The 20062-nt window shown below is 38.3% G+C and overlaps 2 protein-coding genes across 3 annotated transcripts in view; both read right to left on the bottom strand.

The window, feature by feature from the left end:
• Positions 1–20062, bottom strand: part of srpk1b (SRSF protein kinase 1b) — a 272032-nt gene that overhangs the window by 5407 nt on the left and 246563 nt on the right. The gene's annotated exons all lie outside the window — the stretch shown is intronic.
• The window catches only part of cpne5b (copine Vb), a 216653-nt gene that overhangs the window by 163601 nt on the left and 32990 nt on the right, over positions 1–20062 (bottom strand). For both annotated transcript variants that reach the window (XM_077204388.1, XM_077204387.1), the window contains exon 2: positions 59–99. In XM_077204388.1, the coding sequence (XP_077060503.1) occupies positions 59–99 (41 nt within the window). The remainder of the gene's footprint in view (positions 1–58; positions 100–20062) is intronic.

Raw genomic sequence — 20062 nt, 5'->3', positions numbered from 1 at the left:
CTAATTAATGCAGAAAGAGTATAATATGAAAAGACAATCTTCCATTGGCTGTACTCACGTGGATCAGATTTGGAGAACGTGTCTCTGTCTAAAAGATTCCTGCAGAGAAAGAAAAAAAACAAGATCAGTATAATTCTGACAGCTTGATTAAACGCTATCAGTGACACACTGACATTTGAAGCTTTACTGAAGAGGCTTTTTGACAATTTCATTAAACTGTATTATTGGAATTCCACAAAAGCAGATATCAGGATAATGTTTCAAAATGACACTCAAAGTGTTGACTGTAGGCTCCCTTAAAAATACCCATGGCATTTTCACATGTTTAAACCTCAAGTTACAAACAACATAAGCATTTAATAAGTAACATCACATTTGTCAATTGAACTACAGTAGCAGGGATATCGCTGCTAAAAAAAAACAGTTTCAACATGTGAGCTAAAAGGTTAAAAATGTCACAATGTGATGGCAAATGCTTCACTATATTTTCCTTTTCTGTTTTTCAATTGATGTTCAAGCTTTTATGAAAATGAAAAAAAAAAAATGAAAAAAAAAACTATAATAGAGTATAAATAATACTAAAATAACACTGTTGTCCAATCAATCCAATAGCCAAGTTTACTAAAATGTACCATGGCAATCTCAAGTTTTTTTTTGGTATATACCATTATAGTAACAAGGTATTCTTTTAATCACATTAGAGTACCCTGTGAATACCATCATATGATAATCATCAAATACCATGGTATATATCATGGTAAGTACCATAGTATTATCTAAAACCATGACTGTACCATGTACACCAGGGCTATTCAATTGGCGGCCCGTGGGCCAGGTCCGGCCCGCCAATCTCTCCATCCGGCCCGAGGGCACCCCAACCTCCCTCCTCCTCTTTTCCTGGCGGTGGTTAGATAAATTTGGTTAGATAATGTGCGTGGCCGCAGTGGCGCCGGCAGCAGTACGGCTATACGCACTGTGTTACCCCTTTTCCACCAACAAGAACCGGGTGCTGGTTCAGAGCCAGAGCCAAAGCTGGTTCAGAGTGGGTTCGACTGACGAGCTTAATAAGAACCGATTTGCCTTTCCACCGGCTAGAGAGCCACAACAGAGCCAGATCTTACGTCACTGTATACGTCTCATGTTGCCCAGCAACGCTAGTGCGGTAGCGCCAAACAGTACGCCAGGCTTGTTCGAGATGCATCGGCTTCTCGCAGATCGATCTCCGCATGACATCAAAGCACTGCGATAGCGATCTAAAAGCACAAGGAGTCGTATGTTCTCCAAACACTCCCGCAGCTCCGATCGGTCCGCGCCGCTCCGATGCATCTCGAACAAGCCATCAACAATAACGGACGTTGCAATACTATGGATGCTCATGGGTTTACAAAATACATCGGAGTCCAACGCGTTTGTGCAGCTCGCCGTAACTTACATAGACGGATATTTATAATCGAGCTGCTATTAGCTCGACTAGCTGCTATTTAAAAATGGCGGTCACAAGTTTCTATTCGTCTTGTTGGTCACGGTAACCCCGCCCCCAGCCCCTGACGCAAGTGGTTCTTACTTGGCTCTGTTCTAGACCAGCAATGATTTGGTGCTACTTAAGAACCACTTTTCCTGGTTCGGAGCTGGTGCTTTGCGTGTGGAAAACCAAAGAACCGAATTGAAACTAGGCTCTGGCTCCGAACCAGCACCAGCTCTGCCTTGGTGGAAAAGGGGTATGTGTGTATCATGACCAGTTTCAGCAGTTATTATGCGTGTCCCATATTTCTGGCGACTGAACCACCGATATTAATCAAGCATGGAGGTTCCAGAGGTCTGGGCATGGGTCCCAAATTGTGCCCTGCCCCGAGAAAGAAGGTCCTCCCTGGAATTTGCCAGGAAGGTGCTGTCGCAACACGACAAGGTACTGGCATTCGTGGTTCGACTGGTCGAGACTGTCTTCCAAAGATGGCTCCTGATTGTATACGCGAAGTGTACTGTCTTTATAAAGTATCTTCTTATTAAACTGTCTGTACACTTACAAAGTTCTCAATGCTTCGGTTTGCAGGTAGAGACCCTCGTAATGCTACCGTGTAAGTATGGGGCTTTTTTGAGCCTTGTTAGTGGTATTAACTAGGGATTTTTATTTTTTACTTACTCAATGCCCCATACACTAGCGTTATAAGCTAATCTTTGGTTAAACTAAAACTAACATTAAAACCGCGTACATTCGATTATCATGAAAACGCATCCCAGAGAACGGTCGACTCGGTACCCATGTGTTATTTAGCCCTAGGTTCATTTTTGGCCGGAATTGTCCTTTAATTCCATAGCTATAGTTTCACTTCTGTTGATATGAGCAATGAGGACGATGGCTCTGCCTCACTCCCAGCGGCACAACAGTCATCACATCTCAACTTCTAAATCAGAGATGGCATTTCTATTATGAGGATTACACACACACACACCCACACACACACTCAGGATGGACTCAGGTAGAATAGATGATCAGAGGAAAATATGTGATTTTGGTATCTCTAACAAAGCAGCTGTGATTACAGATTCTCTCATCCTTCTGGAAAGGCCCTCACTCTCCATGTTTCTGCTTCACCTCATCTTCACATCTACAGGAATCTCTCTGCTCATAATCCTTTCATCTACCTAAATCAACCATGTTTATACCCACTGCAGATGATAATTAGCATGTTGGCCCGAGTCATCAGGAATACAGGAACTGACAGAAGAAATAAATGTGGCATCTCGCTGCTTGTGCTCTCAGTAATTTAGTATGTTTCATTTGTGGACACTTTTTGCAATTTATCTTTTTACATTACACACTGAATTTTGATTGGTCTCAGATAAAATGTCAAATGCAAATGGTTAAAACAACTGTAGTAATAATAACTGTATTATTACAATATTAAAATATGAATATAACAACTTGCCACATCTTCAGGTGTATTTTAGGTCACAGCAAATGTAATTGTAAATTACTTTAAAAATGGTTTTCAAAAAAATTGCAAAGAAATAATTTTCTTGACCATTAGGGTATACTGTATACCATCATTTTGTTCGCCGGTAAATACCGGTTTTTGACCATTAAAAAATTCCAATGCCCAAATAAATAAAATAAATTCAGACACAATGTATGGTGAAAATATTAACATGAAGCAAACATACATAAGATAAATTACATAAATAAGGTCTCTGGTTGTGCAAATACTGTATATTTTTTCACATTTATCCTGTAATGTGTGCTCTGATTAGTTTGCTATTACATCCTTGATACTTAAATAAACTGTAAAAAAAATATTAGATTAAATTTACAGTAAAAAAAATACAGAAATTCACAGTAAAAATGCCAGAAATTCACCTTAAAAATACTGTGACAATCAGTGCTTGATTTGTAAATGAATAATTCCCGGATCAAAAACAGCAATTAAAAGGTGCCGTGACCGACACTGAACATACAAATTCAGTTTTCCTGGAAAATACAATGCCTTCACTAAACTGTGATGGGCACAACTGTAAGAGCATCGTTCACAAGTTTCTGCACTGCTCTAACTAAAGCCTTGTGTATTATTCTGTCACATACATGTATTCGTATTGAACCGAATCGGTACGGGCGTCACGGTTCGGTGCCCGAATTTACACGGAGAATATACGGTATAAAAATAAAAAAAACTCTAAATAGCGATAAATTTCGCTTAATTCGCGTTTGGTCTGAACGCAGCATAATGAACAGACTGCGATGTCAATATTGCAATGCTAAAGTGTGTGTGTGTGCGCGAGAGCGATCAAACTGTGTGTGTGTGTGTGTGTCTGTGTGTGTGTGTGTGTGTGTGTGTGTGTGTGTGTGTGTGTGTGTGTGTGTGTGTGTGTGTGTGTGTGTGTGTGTGTGTGTGTGTGAGAGAGAGAGAGAGAGAGAGAGAGAGAGGGAGGCGCGGGCGCGATCGAACAGTAGAAACATAAAAACATACTCCGTCATTTTGTTCATACAGGACATCATTCAAAATGCAAAGTGTTTACATGTATTTGTGTACACTTGCAATAAAACACAACATTGTGCTTTTGTCACACTCGTCAAACTGTAACCTACAACTGTCACCCAACCAAATCGCACGCACGCACGGAAGCACACACACAAACACACACACACACACACAAACACACACACACACACACACACACACACACACACACACACACAGTTTTATTCTTAAGTTACACATTGCCCATTTATTAAAAAAGAAAATCAAATGTGGTTTTTAATGGTAGTATTATTTTATACGGAAATCAATTATTTATAATTCAGATGAGAATAAAGTTATGGTTAATTAAAATTAAGGAAAACAAATATATTGATCTGAAATATAGCTAATTAATTTTAAATTCATTCAGGTACAATTACCAAACATATAGCAAGGTATTTTTGTCTTTTTATTAATTAATTAATAAACTAATTAAATTATATAAAACTATTGTCAGTGCACTACAAATAAACTGGTTCTATGCCTTTATTAACCCTCTGGGTACTAAGCTCTTTTTGGTCCGTTTTCTCTATTTTTACATTTGGGCTTATAAACTATATGTAATGGAGATGGAACACTATGTGTTTGGTATCTATGGATTCAGAAGACCCTAAGCTAACATAAGCACACATGTAATATGTTTATAAAGGAAGTATGAGTGAAAATGTACAATAAACTAGAGAATTTCAAAAACGGAAATTCAATTTTTGGCATTTATTTCTGAAAATCCCACATCACACAACAATAGTGAACAGTTTTTGAACAAAAAAAATATTTGTGAAGGCCTTTGCTTGACAGACATGTGTAATTGTTATATAAAATGTGTAAAGAACAATGAAAAACTTTTTTTTACTTTATTTACAAATAGTCCCAGGCGTTTTTCTTAGGAATGTTTAGAATTTTCTAAGCAATGCTTTCTCCTCGTCACTCTCCAGTAATTCTTCCAGAGCTTGTTCCACCGTAAATCGTTTACTGCTAGCCATCATAAAAGTGCTAAAACAATAAATAATGCTATAATTGAATGTGTGTGTATATATATATATAAATATATATATATATTATAATTGTTCTGTCTCTCTCTCATATCTCTGTGTGCTCTCGCTCCGTAAAGCCTTGTTTATACTCGACGCGTCTGATCGCTTTTTGTCGTCTCTGCCACTCAACGCTGTTTGCGTAATAGTATATAGTACCACCCCTCGCAAGGCTACAGAGTCCTCCGATTTGCTAGAATACGTCATGGTAACTTTACCTCATGGTAACCAATTTTTCCATTGGTTGTTGCTCTTGAATTTGCTAAACAACATCGATTTCATTGGCCTTTGACGAAGTGGTATTGCGCAACAAGGAAGTGTGTATACAAGCCGGGTAAGTTTGTTATCACTGTTTTCAGCGGAATCTGAGGAAGACGGACAAAAAGACCGCACCTCTCTATCATTAATAGTTTTTAAGATAATTACACATTTGTAAAAGTATGCCATTTTGGGCAGTACCGCCCAATCCGTCCCCAGAGGGTTGATAAAACTTATTTAAAAAATACAAGGCTTAAGACATTTATAAAAATGCCTTCTGCATTTTTGTTTTGCTTTTCACTCCATTGTACCAAAATCGTACCGAATCGTGATGTCTGAACCGAGGTATGAACCGAACCGTGACTTCTGTGTACCGTTCCACCCCTAATATATATGTTGAGACCAAAAATCATTCAGTTCATCAGTGATATTCTCTAACCGATGATGACGTTGCCTTTTTCATTAGCCTACATCGATTTCTGATTCTGACTGATCTAACTCCCATTGCTCGTGTCTCCCGCTATCATAATTAGTATTAGCAGTTCCATCTTCGGGATCTCTTTTGATCAGAAACAACATCAGCTTTATCCATGGATATGGAAAATTAAAATATGTTTTTTGACATTGGCGATATTAACTTATTTTTAGTAGATTAATTCATCAGGTAGATATACACTCTCTTTTGTGAGCAAGACAATTAGCAGTAAGCACCAACCAATGAGAGTGATTTTGAACTTAAGAAAGATGATCACAATTCTAAATATAACCTCCAAATACATCTGCATAAACCTGCACACGCTCTGTCTCTCACACGCACGCACTGTCACCATGTCATGCACTTGTTTATGTCGGATCATTCAAAAACAAATCCTGACACGCAAAAGTCTGGCATTTTCTGGAACAGGATCCGGCTCAAATTAAGCACTGGTGACAATGATGTTTTAGAGGATGCCTGTATATTTTACAACTTATAACTGTATATTTGGTTAAGTTATATATATACATAATTTGCCTTTTTCCCTTAAAATGTACCGACAACCGCCAAAATAATACAGATGGAACAATAGAAAGTCACATGATGAATCAGAGTTCATCGTAAGTGGCCGGTTCATAAAACATGATCAATACTCGTCTATAGAAGGTGCACAGGGTCACACACAAAGACAGAACACCATCAGGGTAACACACATGAAACCAAAATGATGCAATAAACATTAACTAAATATCAAAAAATGTAATACAAAACACGAATATGATGATCATTACTGATAACAAAATAAGAAAACCCAAAATAAAAAATGTAATCATATGTGCAAAATTCATTACTAATCATTTAGTCATTACTTCCAAAAAAAACTAATTTGACAATATTTTACAGTAAAATTACAGTTCCATTTTGAAGTGGAACAAGACACTGCGCCTTGGAATAACGCTATGGCGAACACCATCACTGTGACCGGTGTCTGAAGCTCAAGTGTACAATTTCATTGGCCGATGACAGTCCGTGACGTCATCACTGGAGCGCCCGTGAGTGTAAGAGGGCGTCTGTAATGTACATCATCAACTCTTTTGTCTTCAGGAGCCGTTTGTTTGTGAGACAAACACTCCGATGCAATGCATCCGACTCCCTGAGGAAGCTGGATGTGCTCATCATGATGCATTCTGGGTAAGGAGTTTTGTTCTGTGACTCCCTCCCAAGGGATGTTAATCTAGCTTTTGCATGATTAGCGCGATTGGCTATCGAGGGAGTTGGAGGCACTCATAGCAATGTACTCATGATAGCAGACTATTCTCTGTTTGCAGACTGTTCTCGCTTGATTCTCGATAGAGTGATAAGTATCCAGCGTTTGAGCGGAGCACGTTCGGCTTTCGAGGGTGTTGAATGCTTTCTTTATCATGCAGTCGCTGTGAGAAGCTTCACCCGTGCTCAACTCTGCCCACGCTAAACCTCACGGATCAGGTCCTGCGGCGGCAAGATTGGGATAGATGATTGAAAAAAGATGGTAGACGGAGAGTAGGAGAAGTCTGACGGGAAGTCTTTGCTTTGTCGGGTTTCTGCTGCTAGCTCTGATGCTTTCATGTTGGTTCAGGAAGCCATTTTGTGGCTGATAAATGTGGTATGTCCCATTCTGAGGAATTGGATGCCGAGAGAGGTGAGGCAGGTGTTACTAATAATCCTCCTCTTCCGCTGTCCACACTGTAGAGACAGTGGTTGGGAAGTTTAGGCAGGTGGGGCAAAACTTCTTGTTGATGGGGTACATTGCAGGCGCCCTCTTAATACTCAAGGGTGTTCCAGTGATGATGTCATGGACTGTTGTCGGCTAATGAAATTGTCATGTATACACACATGCTTCAGACACAAAACACAGATGGCGTTCCCCATAGCGTCAAGCATTTAATTTACACAGAACCAAACCCCAAACCTAATCTTACCTAAAACTTTAACATGATTCTAGCAATATCCTTCACGAAAGGCCAAACTATTTTTCTTCTTTTCATTCACTCTGGATTTTCAATATGGAAATGAATCTGCCCTGCTCTTTCATGAAAGGTTGCTCAGAGGCCAAATGTCAGCAACGTTATTACTTTCCTCGCATGCAGAATAAACACAGATGACAGATAAGGTTTTGCAAAACATTTAGAGATCTGCATTACTAAATTTATTCTGAACTCATCATCATCCATAACACTCATCCCTGTTTATGCTTGGAATATTTAACAGGAAAATATCAAATGCTCATGGCATTCCCATTAACACAGAATACACAGCGATTTGCTTTGACAAAGCTACCAGAAGTCTTTTATTTTCGACGAGAGTTGATGATTTGAGGCTAGATGAGCGACAACAACCGTTGGCAATGCAAAAAAGTTGAGCAGAGCATAAAATGAATGCAAATTATTAGAAATGCATGTTTTTTGTATTCATGCTGGTTTCATCTTGTGTTGAAAAACTTAAAGCAGAATCAATATCTAATAATTGTTGGTTTGTTTGGTTTTCTTGATTGCTTTGTACAGCACTTTAGCCTGCACTTGTGGCAGTAGAAATGTGCTTTATAAGAAAATAAACTAAACTAAACTAATATTGGAACAACGGTTTTAAAAAATATATTTTTCACTATTATTTACAGGATCTGCATTTTCGTGGGTTTAAATAAAAGATTTTTGAAATAAGAAACAATAAAAACAACTTCGTGCATCAAAACCACTCGTTTCCTGGTAAAGAATTAACTTGATTTTCAAATGTCAATGAATTTACGACAGCTGAATGTAACATTTTTGACAAGCCAAACATGAATAAGCATAATGAACTACAAAAAAAAGCATTTTGAATGTCTCCAGCACGTCGACTACGTCCCTCCCTCCTTCAGGGAACGGGGGTTACATACGTAACCAAGACGTTCACCTTTCACAAATGTTATTGCATCCGTCAAAAACGTCAAAAACAGTTGGAATATTAGAACAAAAAACATTGACATAACACACTCATGGGCATCAATCAATTCAATGACTACTTGCTGACTAAGAAATAAATTATTATTACCTTACAATCCACATAATTTAAATCACAACATTGATGTCTGTCAAAGAATAACGTGCACAATATACAATAGTATTTACGAGAACAAGAGGTCCAGGGAGTTCACAGAATTCCTAGAGAACCCAAACTACCGGATATTTTGAATGCGCCGACCTGAGCAGCTTAAACATGCTGTCTGACAGAGACGATAACATACGTAATACATAATATAACACAAGAGAATGCTAAAGAGCATAAACGCCAATTTAATTTAAAAAACTTCGAACATCGTTCAATGTGTTGGTTTTAACTGACATTTTTTATGCATGAAATGGGCTACACATTCTGATTCTGATTCATGATTTAAAAATCATTTTCTATTCTTGACTAATCCTTTTTTCTCATCATTTTGGCAATAGATACATGGTTAAATGAGATGAGTCCCTTTAGTCGTCCAATTTGACTCTCCTATGCTGATGTAATATTATAAAGTTGACAGTGATTTTTATAAAATGAAGTTTGATCACTATCTTCTCAGTTCTTGCTAGATTTGCTAAATTTAGTTTGCTAAAATGTTGTTTAATTTTCCAACAAAAGATGATACATTTTTACATAATTTGTTACATTTAATTACCAATTTGCAGATTTTGAGCCATATAATTACTGTAAATGTAACAATTCATTTAATGAATTGTTGCGCTGTGACCACAGGCCGATCAAGTGACACTGCGAGCGCTCCCACAGAAAACAAACTACATTCTCACCTGAAAACACTTAAGACTACATTCCGTGATGCAATAACAGTAATATTTGTAAAATTATAATGGAGGAAATGAGCGGCATGACACAAATTGTGAAACAGTTTATTAGTAGAATTTCACATGGCTGGAAAACACTCTCAGCCAATCAGATCCAGAGCCAGAACTAACTATTGTATAAATACTGTACATCTATCGATATATGTATATATATATATATATATATATATATATATATATATATATATGGATATAGATTTATATATATATATATATATATATATATATATATATATATATATATATATATATCATGATTTGTTAATTCCTAAACATCATAAAGGTTTTGGTAAGTCGCACCACGTCATTTTGCAACCTGAACTAACCTTGTCATACAACAGTCAAATTATATGATAGTGAAGCTGTATAAAAGCAACTTTAATCAAGTGTTTACATGAAAGCATGTCGCCATCTCCAATTTTAACAAATTTGAAAGAGATATGAAAAGATTTCAAAGAGAATTTAAAGCATTCTGATAACAATGTGTGAAACGTGCCTATACCCAAAGAGCCCATCGAAAGAAAGCGTGAAGCAGGTGTGGATGATTATGTTCGTAAAGTGCACTCTTTGCTTGGTGAGTTTAATTTCAATTACTCATCCACTTTTCAACGGCCCAAAATGTAATTAACTTTAAGTATTGTCCTCTGCATATCAAAGAGCGAATAATCAGCCCGATCTTCTCCGTCACGCTTGTTGAAAGACACTGCGAGTGCTCGCACAAAAGAGCAGGAGCTGTTTAGAAAATAACCAAACAAAAACCCTCCACCTGCTTTGCTGAAACTATAAACCACTCGCTAATAATATCCAGCACTGAAATCATCATTCAAACATTCAAGACCATATAAGATACATTTTTTAGCATCAGTATGAATAGCTATTCTCTATCATAGTGATGATGGCTCAGCATGAGCACCTGCCATTCTTCATTAATCACTCTATGGCAGTGAGTGCCATCATTAAACTTCATTCATGTCCTTCTCATCCCACCTATTGAAAATCAGAATATCTTGTCCAAAGCTCAGCAAAGGTTCCTTTCTCTGTCTCCAGGAATCCTCCAGGAGGTTTAATTACAGTCCTTAAGAGCTTCGAGATGAAGCTGAATGCGTTATGAGGGCAGATCTAAACCCCTGTGTCTCGAGAGCAGGGAACCAATTCACCTTGTTTCCTTCTTTTCCAAATATCCGTGTCTATCCATCGTTTTCCCGGTTCGATACTCGGTGACCATGAGAAATGTGCTGTTGAGGTCAACAAAGAATTCATTAAAGATTAATAAAAAATGGTTGTTTCATTTTGGAAAGGTTATGTGAGAGCTGTGTGGATGGACACGTCTGGAGTACCGGGATTATGAGTTCCTCTCGCAATGGGAATGATTGTATTGTTGAGTGTGACACGGTGTGATCATATCACAGTCGAATAAAGGTTAAGCAGGGTTTTGTGACTTTAAAGATCAATGAACAGGTTCCTTTCTGTGGTAATGAGAAGGAAAGCCTGTGCTAAAAGGGATATTCAACGTAATATATTTCCAACGTAACGTCTATATGCTTGTTTTGCAATCAATAGAGAGTATACTGTAGATCCCTGTATTGTACTGACTAGTGGTGTCACGATTCTCCAAATCCTCGATTCGATTACATTTTCGATTCTAAGGTCACGGTTAGATTCGATTCTCGATTTTTACTTCTTTTTTTTTAAAGCACAGGTTGCTGTTGCTCCTAAAAAAGCTGACATCAGTTCATCGCAATCTCACACATCTCTGTTATTATCAGTGAAGCTGACTGCACAATGAATCTTTCATAATATACAGCCTACACTTTGTTTGTTATAATTAGAGGATTTGCCAGCGTACAGAATTCAGCACTGAACAAAAAGTCCGTTTTGAGCGGTGAGGAGAGTCTATCTTAAATGCTTCTGATTGGTAATTGCGCTCAAGAAATCAGCACATATGTCTGTGATTGGCTAAATCGCTCAACGCTGCAAACATGTTATAAATAGAAACTCTGGCCTGTAAATCATTTCTATTTTGTTTTAGTTGTTCTTGTTGCTTTTTGCAACAGATGAAAAAAATGTATTAGTTTTTATGTTTTATTCATAGATATTTCTAGTTTGCGGGAGTCTGCGAATCGTTTTATTCTCCCGCACACACACACAGAGTGAGTTTATTACCGCCCGCGCTCGCACTCGCCCATCGAATCTAGTCCCGCGCCGCACTCTATTGCGTTTGGAGTGCACGTCTATAGATCAAGAGCCCGGCCCGAGGATAGTGACGGGAAATATCGGCCAAGTTCGGGCTCGGGCATAGAATCCAAGTTAGAGGACTCACAGCCTTTCAACACGTGTGTTTTTTCCCGCGCCGTGATGAGTCGTTCATGAACGATCCGTTCATTGCCTCGGTCACGCGACAAATGAACAAAAGACTCGGAAGGTCAAGTATTTATGTTCCCTGTAAATTATTTTTGACTGCATTATAATGATTTCTTAATTCAGAATATGATCAAGATTGCGTAGGTGGATGTGTTCGGGGAATTTGCCTGTTAAAAGTATAACATTTAAAGCCCCTGAAATGACTAGAAAAAAGATTAGTTAATTTTGATGAACGAGATTGAACAATAGAGTCAGTAAAACGATCCGAACTTTCCATCACGGTCGCGACATGGGGGCGTGGCAGTATCGACGATTCCATTTTTTATTTCGATTTTTGAGTTTGTGAATTAATTTCGATCGATTTCGATTTAAAATCGAAATCGTGACACCCTTAGTACTGACACTGTGTTTTTGTCGCATGCACTTTTAGATTTACAATGATACACTTACAGTGTTGACTTAAGATATGGCGGCAAAACAATGGCAATAATAATCCTGATGCTGGCGCGCGCGGTAAATGACTTACGCGCGAGAATAACAGATCTACACGCGAGGAAACGGGAACTCGCGAGCTCATTCATACTCATTCCACACGCTCTCGCACTTCATCTAATCTCGCCTGCTGCTTTTGCTCGCCCGAACAGTTTTATTTTTGACAGTGGAGGGGGCGGGACTTCCTGTTTTAATCACCTCAAATGTCATTGGTTACTTTCCATTTTCCAGAAGTCAGTTGTGATTGGACGCCTGTCCAATGACTCGTAATTCACTTGACTTGAGACATCACTTAATTTGTTTTTTATTGTGGTTTATTAATGTGTAATGTGATGTATTGCATTGTTAATGTAGAATATATTCTTACCAGGTACTTTATTAACAGGAAGTCTTACTAGTCAATGCGTTGTGTTGTTAAGAGATATTTACAGACTGCAACGACGCATTTCCATGGTTATTAGCATTGTAAATCTACCAAAATTCTTATGCGTTTTTACATTTTTTATTTATAACGCTGTTATTTGTGTTATTGGCATTAAAATATCTAAAAGAAATTGGAGAAAAATGTGAATGCAAATTCATATTTGCTGTAGTTCACCACTACATTACCACTATACCCCCCATTTACCACTATTTACGTTTATCCAAGCAAAATTAAATTGGATCTGAGAACCTCAGAATGTAAAAAGTGTCCATTAAATAGTTGTAAATATAACAAGGGCTTTGAATGAAAGATAAATTGAACACATGCATGAATTTCATTCCTCGCGTGTATCTGTTATTCTCTCGCGAAAGTCATTTACCGCGCGCGCCAGCATCAGTTGTGCGCTCGGTTATTATTGGCATTGTTTTGCCGCCATATTAAAATAACTCGACTGCTAACACCACACTGAGTATTTACTGGGAACAACACATTTAAACTAATCTAGCATGTTGGATGACTCTTTTTAACCCAGCCAGCTGGGTGGTTTTATTCAGCAAGGACGCATTAAATAGATCACAAGTGAAGATTGAAAAATAAATAAATGCTGTTCTTCTAAATTTGTTCATCAAACAATAATGAAAAAACAATATTTCAACACTTTACACACTTCATTACACAACACAACCACTTTTAATTAATAATAATAATAAATAAATGTTTTTGAGCACCAGATCACCAAATTAGAATAATTTCTGAAGGATCATGTGACACTGAAGACTGGAGTAATGCTATTACAGAAAAGAATAACCATTTAAAACGGTTTCACAATATTACCATTTTGACTATTTTTGATCAAATAAATGCAACCTTGGTAAGACAAAAAAAAAGCTTAATGGTTTTATTTAGTTACAGGTGTGAATCACTAAACAATCAAGTAACTGTCTTTATCATGGAAAAAAATTGAATTTGGTAAAAAAAATTGATTTCATAGGGCCCAAAAAATTTTTTTTTTTTATAGATTTCTGTTAAACCATTCGTCATGATTTCCAACGTGTTTTTTACGTGTTCAACCAAGTGTCATGATTTCAATTATTAGACTGCTTTTTTGATTACTAAAATTTTATTTAACCAATAAAATGGAATTGAGGGGGGGGAAATATGAATCCAGAAAAAAAACTAAATGAGGTAAAAAATGGAATCCAGAGAAATTAAAACAGGAAAATAAAATAGGGGGAGAAAATTAAATTTTTCTTATATCATAGGGGCATTGTTTGATATACATGCTTCTTTTATATGTGTATTTACTGAAAACTCATTTTTTCCAGCCTGAGAGATCAGTGTCAAATACTGTCCTCTGTAACTACCAGCATGCAGCAGCTGCGGCCCATAGACAGGTTGAAAATAACTCTGATAAGTTCCTTTAACACAAAATGAAACTGCTCCCGGACAGTGAACAGATTCCTGACGTGAGCGAGGGAATGTCGAAGTGACCTGTGAGTTGGCATTTGAAACGAACGGCTGGCTGTTATCAAACCCCGAGAGGGCTGGTACATGTAAGCAGTCGAGTGCTGTGAGGTGGCAGTTTTGCTTTGCCACCAGATCCGTCAGGCACAGCAGAAACACTATAAAGGAAGCGTCTACAGGCTTCTTCCCTCAAGAGAGAACATACTGACTGCTCTGGAGAAGATGCCAGCTCTATTTTCCGCAACCTTCTGCTTGATTTCACATATTTTATCTCATCAGTTGTCTCTCTCTCTCTCTCTCTCTCTCTCTCTCTCTCTCTCTCTGTCTCTCTCTCTCTCTGTCTCTCTCTCTCTCTCTGTCTCTCCCTCTCTCTCTCTCTGTCTCTCTCTCTCTCTCTGTCTCTCTCTCTCTCTCTCTCTCTGTCTCTCTCTCTCTCTCTGTCTCTCTGTCTCTCTCTCTCTCTCTCTCTCTCTCTCTCTCTCCCTCTCTCTCTCTGGCCTAAAACTCCCATTACTATGAGTTCCAAGGCTTTGATCGCTAAAACACAGCGTACACTCGTCCCTCAGTACATCAATGCCCTGGAGTCGCAATCCTCGTTTGTGTGTGTGTGTGTGTGTGTGTGTGTCTAAAGTATACCCTACATTATTGGGACAAAATGTCCCCACAAAGTTGGCAATAAGTAATAGCGAATAATCTCCTTGGGGGGGTTAAGTTTCTTTTTAAGGAAAAAAAACGAAACCATATTTGTAAGGTTTGTCTGTTTGTCTGGACGAGTCATGTGATCTGTGTACTTTGATATTTCATACTAGTTGGGCTTCAAAGATAATTACATTTTGGAGGAAATAAACAAAAGTTTTTTAATGAAGACGTTCCAAAATAAGACTGCACTTTCTGTCACCATCCCAAATCAGTCCTTTAAATCTCACAACAACAGAGCTTTGATGTCATCTAGAAATAGCTGCAGGCAAGCCCATTTTCTCAAGCTGGATCAGAGGAGATAATTTAATACGTTTCACAATATCATGAAGGATGTATCAGTTTGAGAGCTGGATCTCTGAATAAAGGAAATCTTCAGGGGGATCTGACACATGATGTGTTTGAAGGGTGTGAACAGCCGTCAAGGGACCACCTCAAACCTTCTTCATAATGATGAAGATGCAGACTAGGCTTCTAGTATTGCCGGATGACAGATTCATTCAAATTAGTAATACTAAGCAACCCCTCAGCATCAAACCTATAAAGACAATTCGCAAAATGCATATCACATTATGGGGGGGAGGGGGGGGGGGGTCGCCTACAATTGGTTTACATCCATCAAAGGTTAAAAAAAAACACTTTAACAACAACTCCGACGAAGAATTAGTCTCTCTAAATCTAAATCCCCAGAAATGACATACATTTTTTTTTAAAACAAGTTCTACAATTTAATACTTCATATTTAATGGTATTATATGATTTGTTAATTGTATTTAAAGATTACACCTAAATAAAACATTTGCAATTGGTTTGTAAAAGGTGTAATGCATGTTTTTGCTGAATTTTCACTGCATTTGCGTGTGGCGTTTCGAATGCTTCGATACAGTGAATCATTTTGCGAAGCAATCGGTTCAATTGATTCAAAGTTTCGAAAAGCTTTGTTTCTCCCATCACTACAGTAAACTGTCTATACCAATGATGACAAGGCTTTCTACACAAGCACTGAAGTTGTTTATTAACACAGAATGTCTACTTACACAGAAAAATTAGCTTTGACTTTGAATGTAAAATAAGTAATTAACTATGTATACTATCTATTATTTTAATGGAAAAACATTCATAAATACTTACTTATTAGGGTCTGGTTTTGATGTAACTTTAAGCTGTTATTCAATTTATTTACAACAATTCAATAAACAAGAAGTTAATGACTAACTTACATTTTAGACAGGATATTGTTTGTTTGTTTTCTCCAACATTGAAATGGTTCCAAACGAAGCCAACGAACAGACTGTTCCTGAATGAATCTAAATTGTCTGAATAAATGATTCAATGAATAAGTCACAAAAATCATCAGTGGATTCCACAGTGGCTTAACGATGTAACTTCTAGAAAGAGTCACAGAAAATACCACTTATGTGTTGTGTGATACCAGAGCCCGTCTACGGAGAGCCTGGTCACTCCCTATTAAGTCCAATTGTGCTGAATTTGGGTTGTAGTTCCACCAGAGTTCCACTGGGGGGCGATCGCCCTGAGTGCAAAATGAATGGGAGTCTATGGAGCTAGATTTGGCTAAATTTGTACCTTTCAACCAGTTTGCCGTTGAGAAATTTAGATTTGATTGTAGGTTTTGCAAGTTCAACATGGGTTATAGGTCGAAAGTTGAATGAACGAGTACTTATGTCCTTTCGATTTCTTACAGGTTGAGTTGTTGTTGCCCATTACACGCTAGCCCTCTGCTAATGAACGCTGATTGGTCAATGAAGGACTGATTACGACCAGAGATACCGCTTGTTGGCATCGTGCCATTCGAAGCGGGACCAGAATGTGTGTGTGTATTTTCGGCGTGTTCTTTTAAAACAATAAAACAAAAACTCTTCTAGCACGTGTATTTACCGGTGTCAGCTGTGTTGTCGATGCCTCGAGAGGAAAGAAAGTGCAGAGCGCCGCAGAGCGAAAGGATTGCCGTAAAGCAGTATCTCTGGTCGTATTATGTGTATGACGTCATTGACATTTTAAAAGACTTGTTAAAGCAAATAAGTGACTCTAAAAATCGAACACCCAACAATGTGTAATTTCTTTGCATCTCCTTTCGAATACAACATTCAAATTACTAGACAAAAAATTATATACTGAGAAAGTGGATTTTGAGGGGTATAGCTCCATTGACATCCATTCATTCTGCACTCGTCACGTGAGCGCCCTCATATGGAGCCAGAGTGGAACTGCAACCAGTTCAGAAGCCGGAAGTTTACTGCCAGTGTAACTTCTCCCCTTGTTAGACATTCTCTGGTAATACCTTATGTTGCTCCACCGCCTTTCAGCGCTGCAGTCGTTGTGTTCTGTCTTCCGATTTGTATTTCCACAGCACGAAGATAAGATCTTACGGATTTAAGAAAACCTCCCCGGTCTAATCACATCTGTTATGACATCCTCTTCAAACATTACAATGCTCTTGATAACTTTCGTTAACTCTACAACAAGTAAAATCCACTTCACCAGCTAATTGCTCTTCGACAGCGATGCCATAGAAACATACAGAGCTGCCTACTGCAAAAACAGAAGTTCAAAGACAAAATACTAAAGATGGCTGCGCGCTTGTTTCTCTGGCGCATTAAGTCTTATACGTCTGTCTGGAACGCACGTGCAAACACATCTGGACTGGTACAATTCAGCAATGAAACTACGGAGACATAGTAATTGACTTGGGAAGTATATTTTACATACTATAACATTTTATATTATGTAATAATTATTTCCACCACGCTTTTGTCTTTTCCTGCAAAAATGTTGCATTCCCCCGAGAAACCGCTCGCTCTTAAAAGCATCAAAATATGTTATCCTTTCATCTCTCATTTTTCCATCACCAGTATTTTGAGTGAAAGCAAAAGTTTTGCAAGCAAGTGCAGAAAGCATTGAATAATATGTTTTCCCTCCCATCACCATGTCCCTATAGGGGATCTGTAGTACAAGAGATCCAAAAATAACTCTTCCTGAAATTTTCTGAAAAGTGTTTAGAGTTTTAGTGATGGATGAATAAATATCGGTAGAGTGACATTTAATTTTGAGAGTAGGCCTATTTCCATACAAAAAGAAGCTATTAATAACTGCTGATTTACATGAAGGAAACATGTTATTAAAATGTAATAACAATGTTTTCTCCATGACCGATTATAGCTTCAGAGTATACAGTATACTTATAACTGACAGCAAACACACCCACAGTCTCTGGACATCACGTACTTCATTTGTTTTTTGTGGAGTTCTGTATATATACGTGTGAATGCGGGGACTGTGTGATAATATCTGTGATACAGACAGTTGAAACGATCTGTGGGAGGCCATGTTTTGTTGGCTGTTTACTTCCTCTTTTAAATTGCTTTTTCTGCTGCTTTTTGTCTTTCCTTCAGGGAGCGAGTCATGTAATTAGCTATGATTAACTAGATATCTAATGTGCATGTAATGACGAAATAACCCAAAAATGACACTGAAATATTATGCGCTTAATGGACTCCAGAAGATCGTTAAACACCACAAGGAATTTGTATTCATAATGCTATTTTGCAAACTCTGTGGATTTGCTAGCTCTCCAGGATTCTCTCACATTATAAACTCAATTAAAAATCACCATTTCTGTGCCTGTTTACACCTGCCACTTCATGCATTTTCTTGAATTGGATAGCTATCCCATCGTGAAAAGACCAGGTTAAATGCCCTCTCAAACGCTTTCGAGGTGGATTTAAATCCAATCTCATTAATTACTTATTAGAAACACAGCCATGTTGCAGGATGTTTTGCCACTCAGTCCGACTGAAGGAGCGTGTCCTGTATAACCTCTATTGAAAATACAGGGTTTCATTTACATCATTCATGTAACGTAATTCCTAACTGAATGTGATAAGACAAGAATCATTAGCGGAGCTGTGATCTGCATAATTAGGCATCCAATTAAGAGTGAATGTGTGCATATTTATTAAAAAATATATAAATTAATTGTAAATAGTTCAATTGAGGACTTTACAATGAATTCTTTTACTGTTCTTGTACCCCTCTCCCCACCCATGTTCAAGATATGGTTATGAACTTGGTCAGCAAACATGATGGATTCTCTTGTGTATTTCCGGCGCTAGGCTAACAGCATGTGTCATCTGCACTCAGGGGGCGATATGCAACATAAAACAGGCTTTTTTCCTTTTCTTCTCTCCAACTGAGCCCCCCTGTGCAGCTCCCCTGAAGTTTTAACACACACCCCGCAGAGAGCACACTGGAGATACTGCATCTAGGACCGCCCGTTCCTGCCCTTAAAGTGCCTCCAATCACCAGTGCCAGCCACCTGAACAGCGCCGTCAGAGAGAGGCTGAGCTCCATTTGCTCCATTAGAGGACTATTTTAGTCCCATGGCTGGAGATAATGTCCGCGGTTCGGGCCAGAAAGAGAGGCTTTTGAGGGAAAGGCCGGCAATATCTCAGAGATGGAGCCTCATTTAAGGGGTTGGGGCAGTGATTTGACCCTGAATGGGGCGGAGGGGGGTTGTAATATAGGGCTGATTATAATACCTTCTGAATTACGGTCACTTTCGGCATCCAATCTGTTGGGTCACCGACTCTTTCTCTGCATCTTCCACCCTGTTTCATTCCATTCAGGTATTTTATGTTCACGCACAAGTGAGCATATTACACATATGGTTTTGCATGCAATATATATGATCCGCTCCAGTGCACTGAGGCTTTGTTGAAACATTAATGGACACTTGAAGATTACCAATACACTGCATTTTCCAACACCGGTTGCAGTCGTCTCGGAGGATGTTGGAGAAATGTCAGACAGGAGAAATTAAAGTGCTCTAAAAGTGTCCTGAGCTTGTTACATCCCAAAACAGGAGCGTGTTGTTCCAGCGCTCTGTAAAAACACGGGATAATTTGACGCGCATTACGAGAGACTTCTGCAACAGCTGAGAAATCAGTTGTCAGAACAAACAAAATTGTTCA

This window comes from Siphateles boraxobius, unplaced genomic scaffold (assembly GCF_051911475.1).
Source record: "Siphateles boraxobius isolate OS27281-9 unplaced genomic scaffold, OSU_SipBor_1 5, whole genome shotgun sequence".
Lineage (NCBI taxonomy): Eukaryota > Metazoa > Chordata > Actinopteri > Cypriniformes > Leuciscidae > Siphateles > Siphateles boraxobius.
This window is presented reverse-complemented; position numbering and strand designations above follow the sequence as displayed.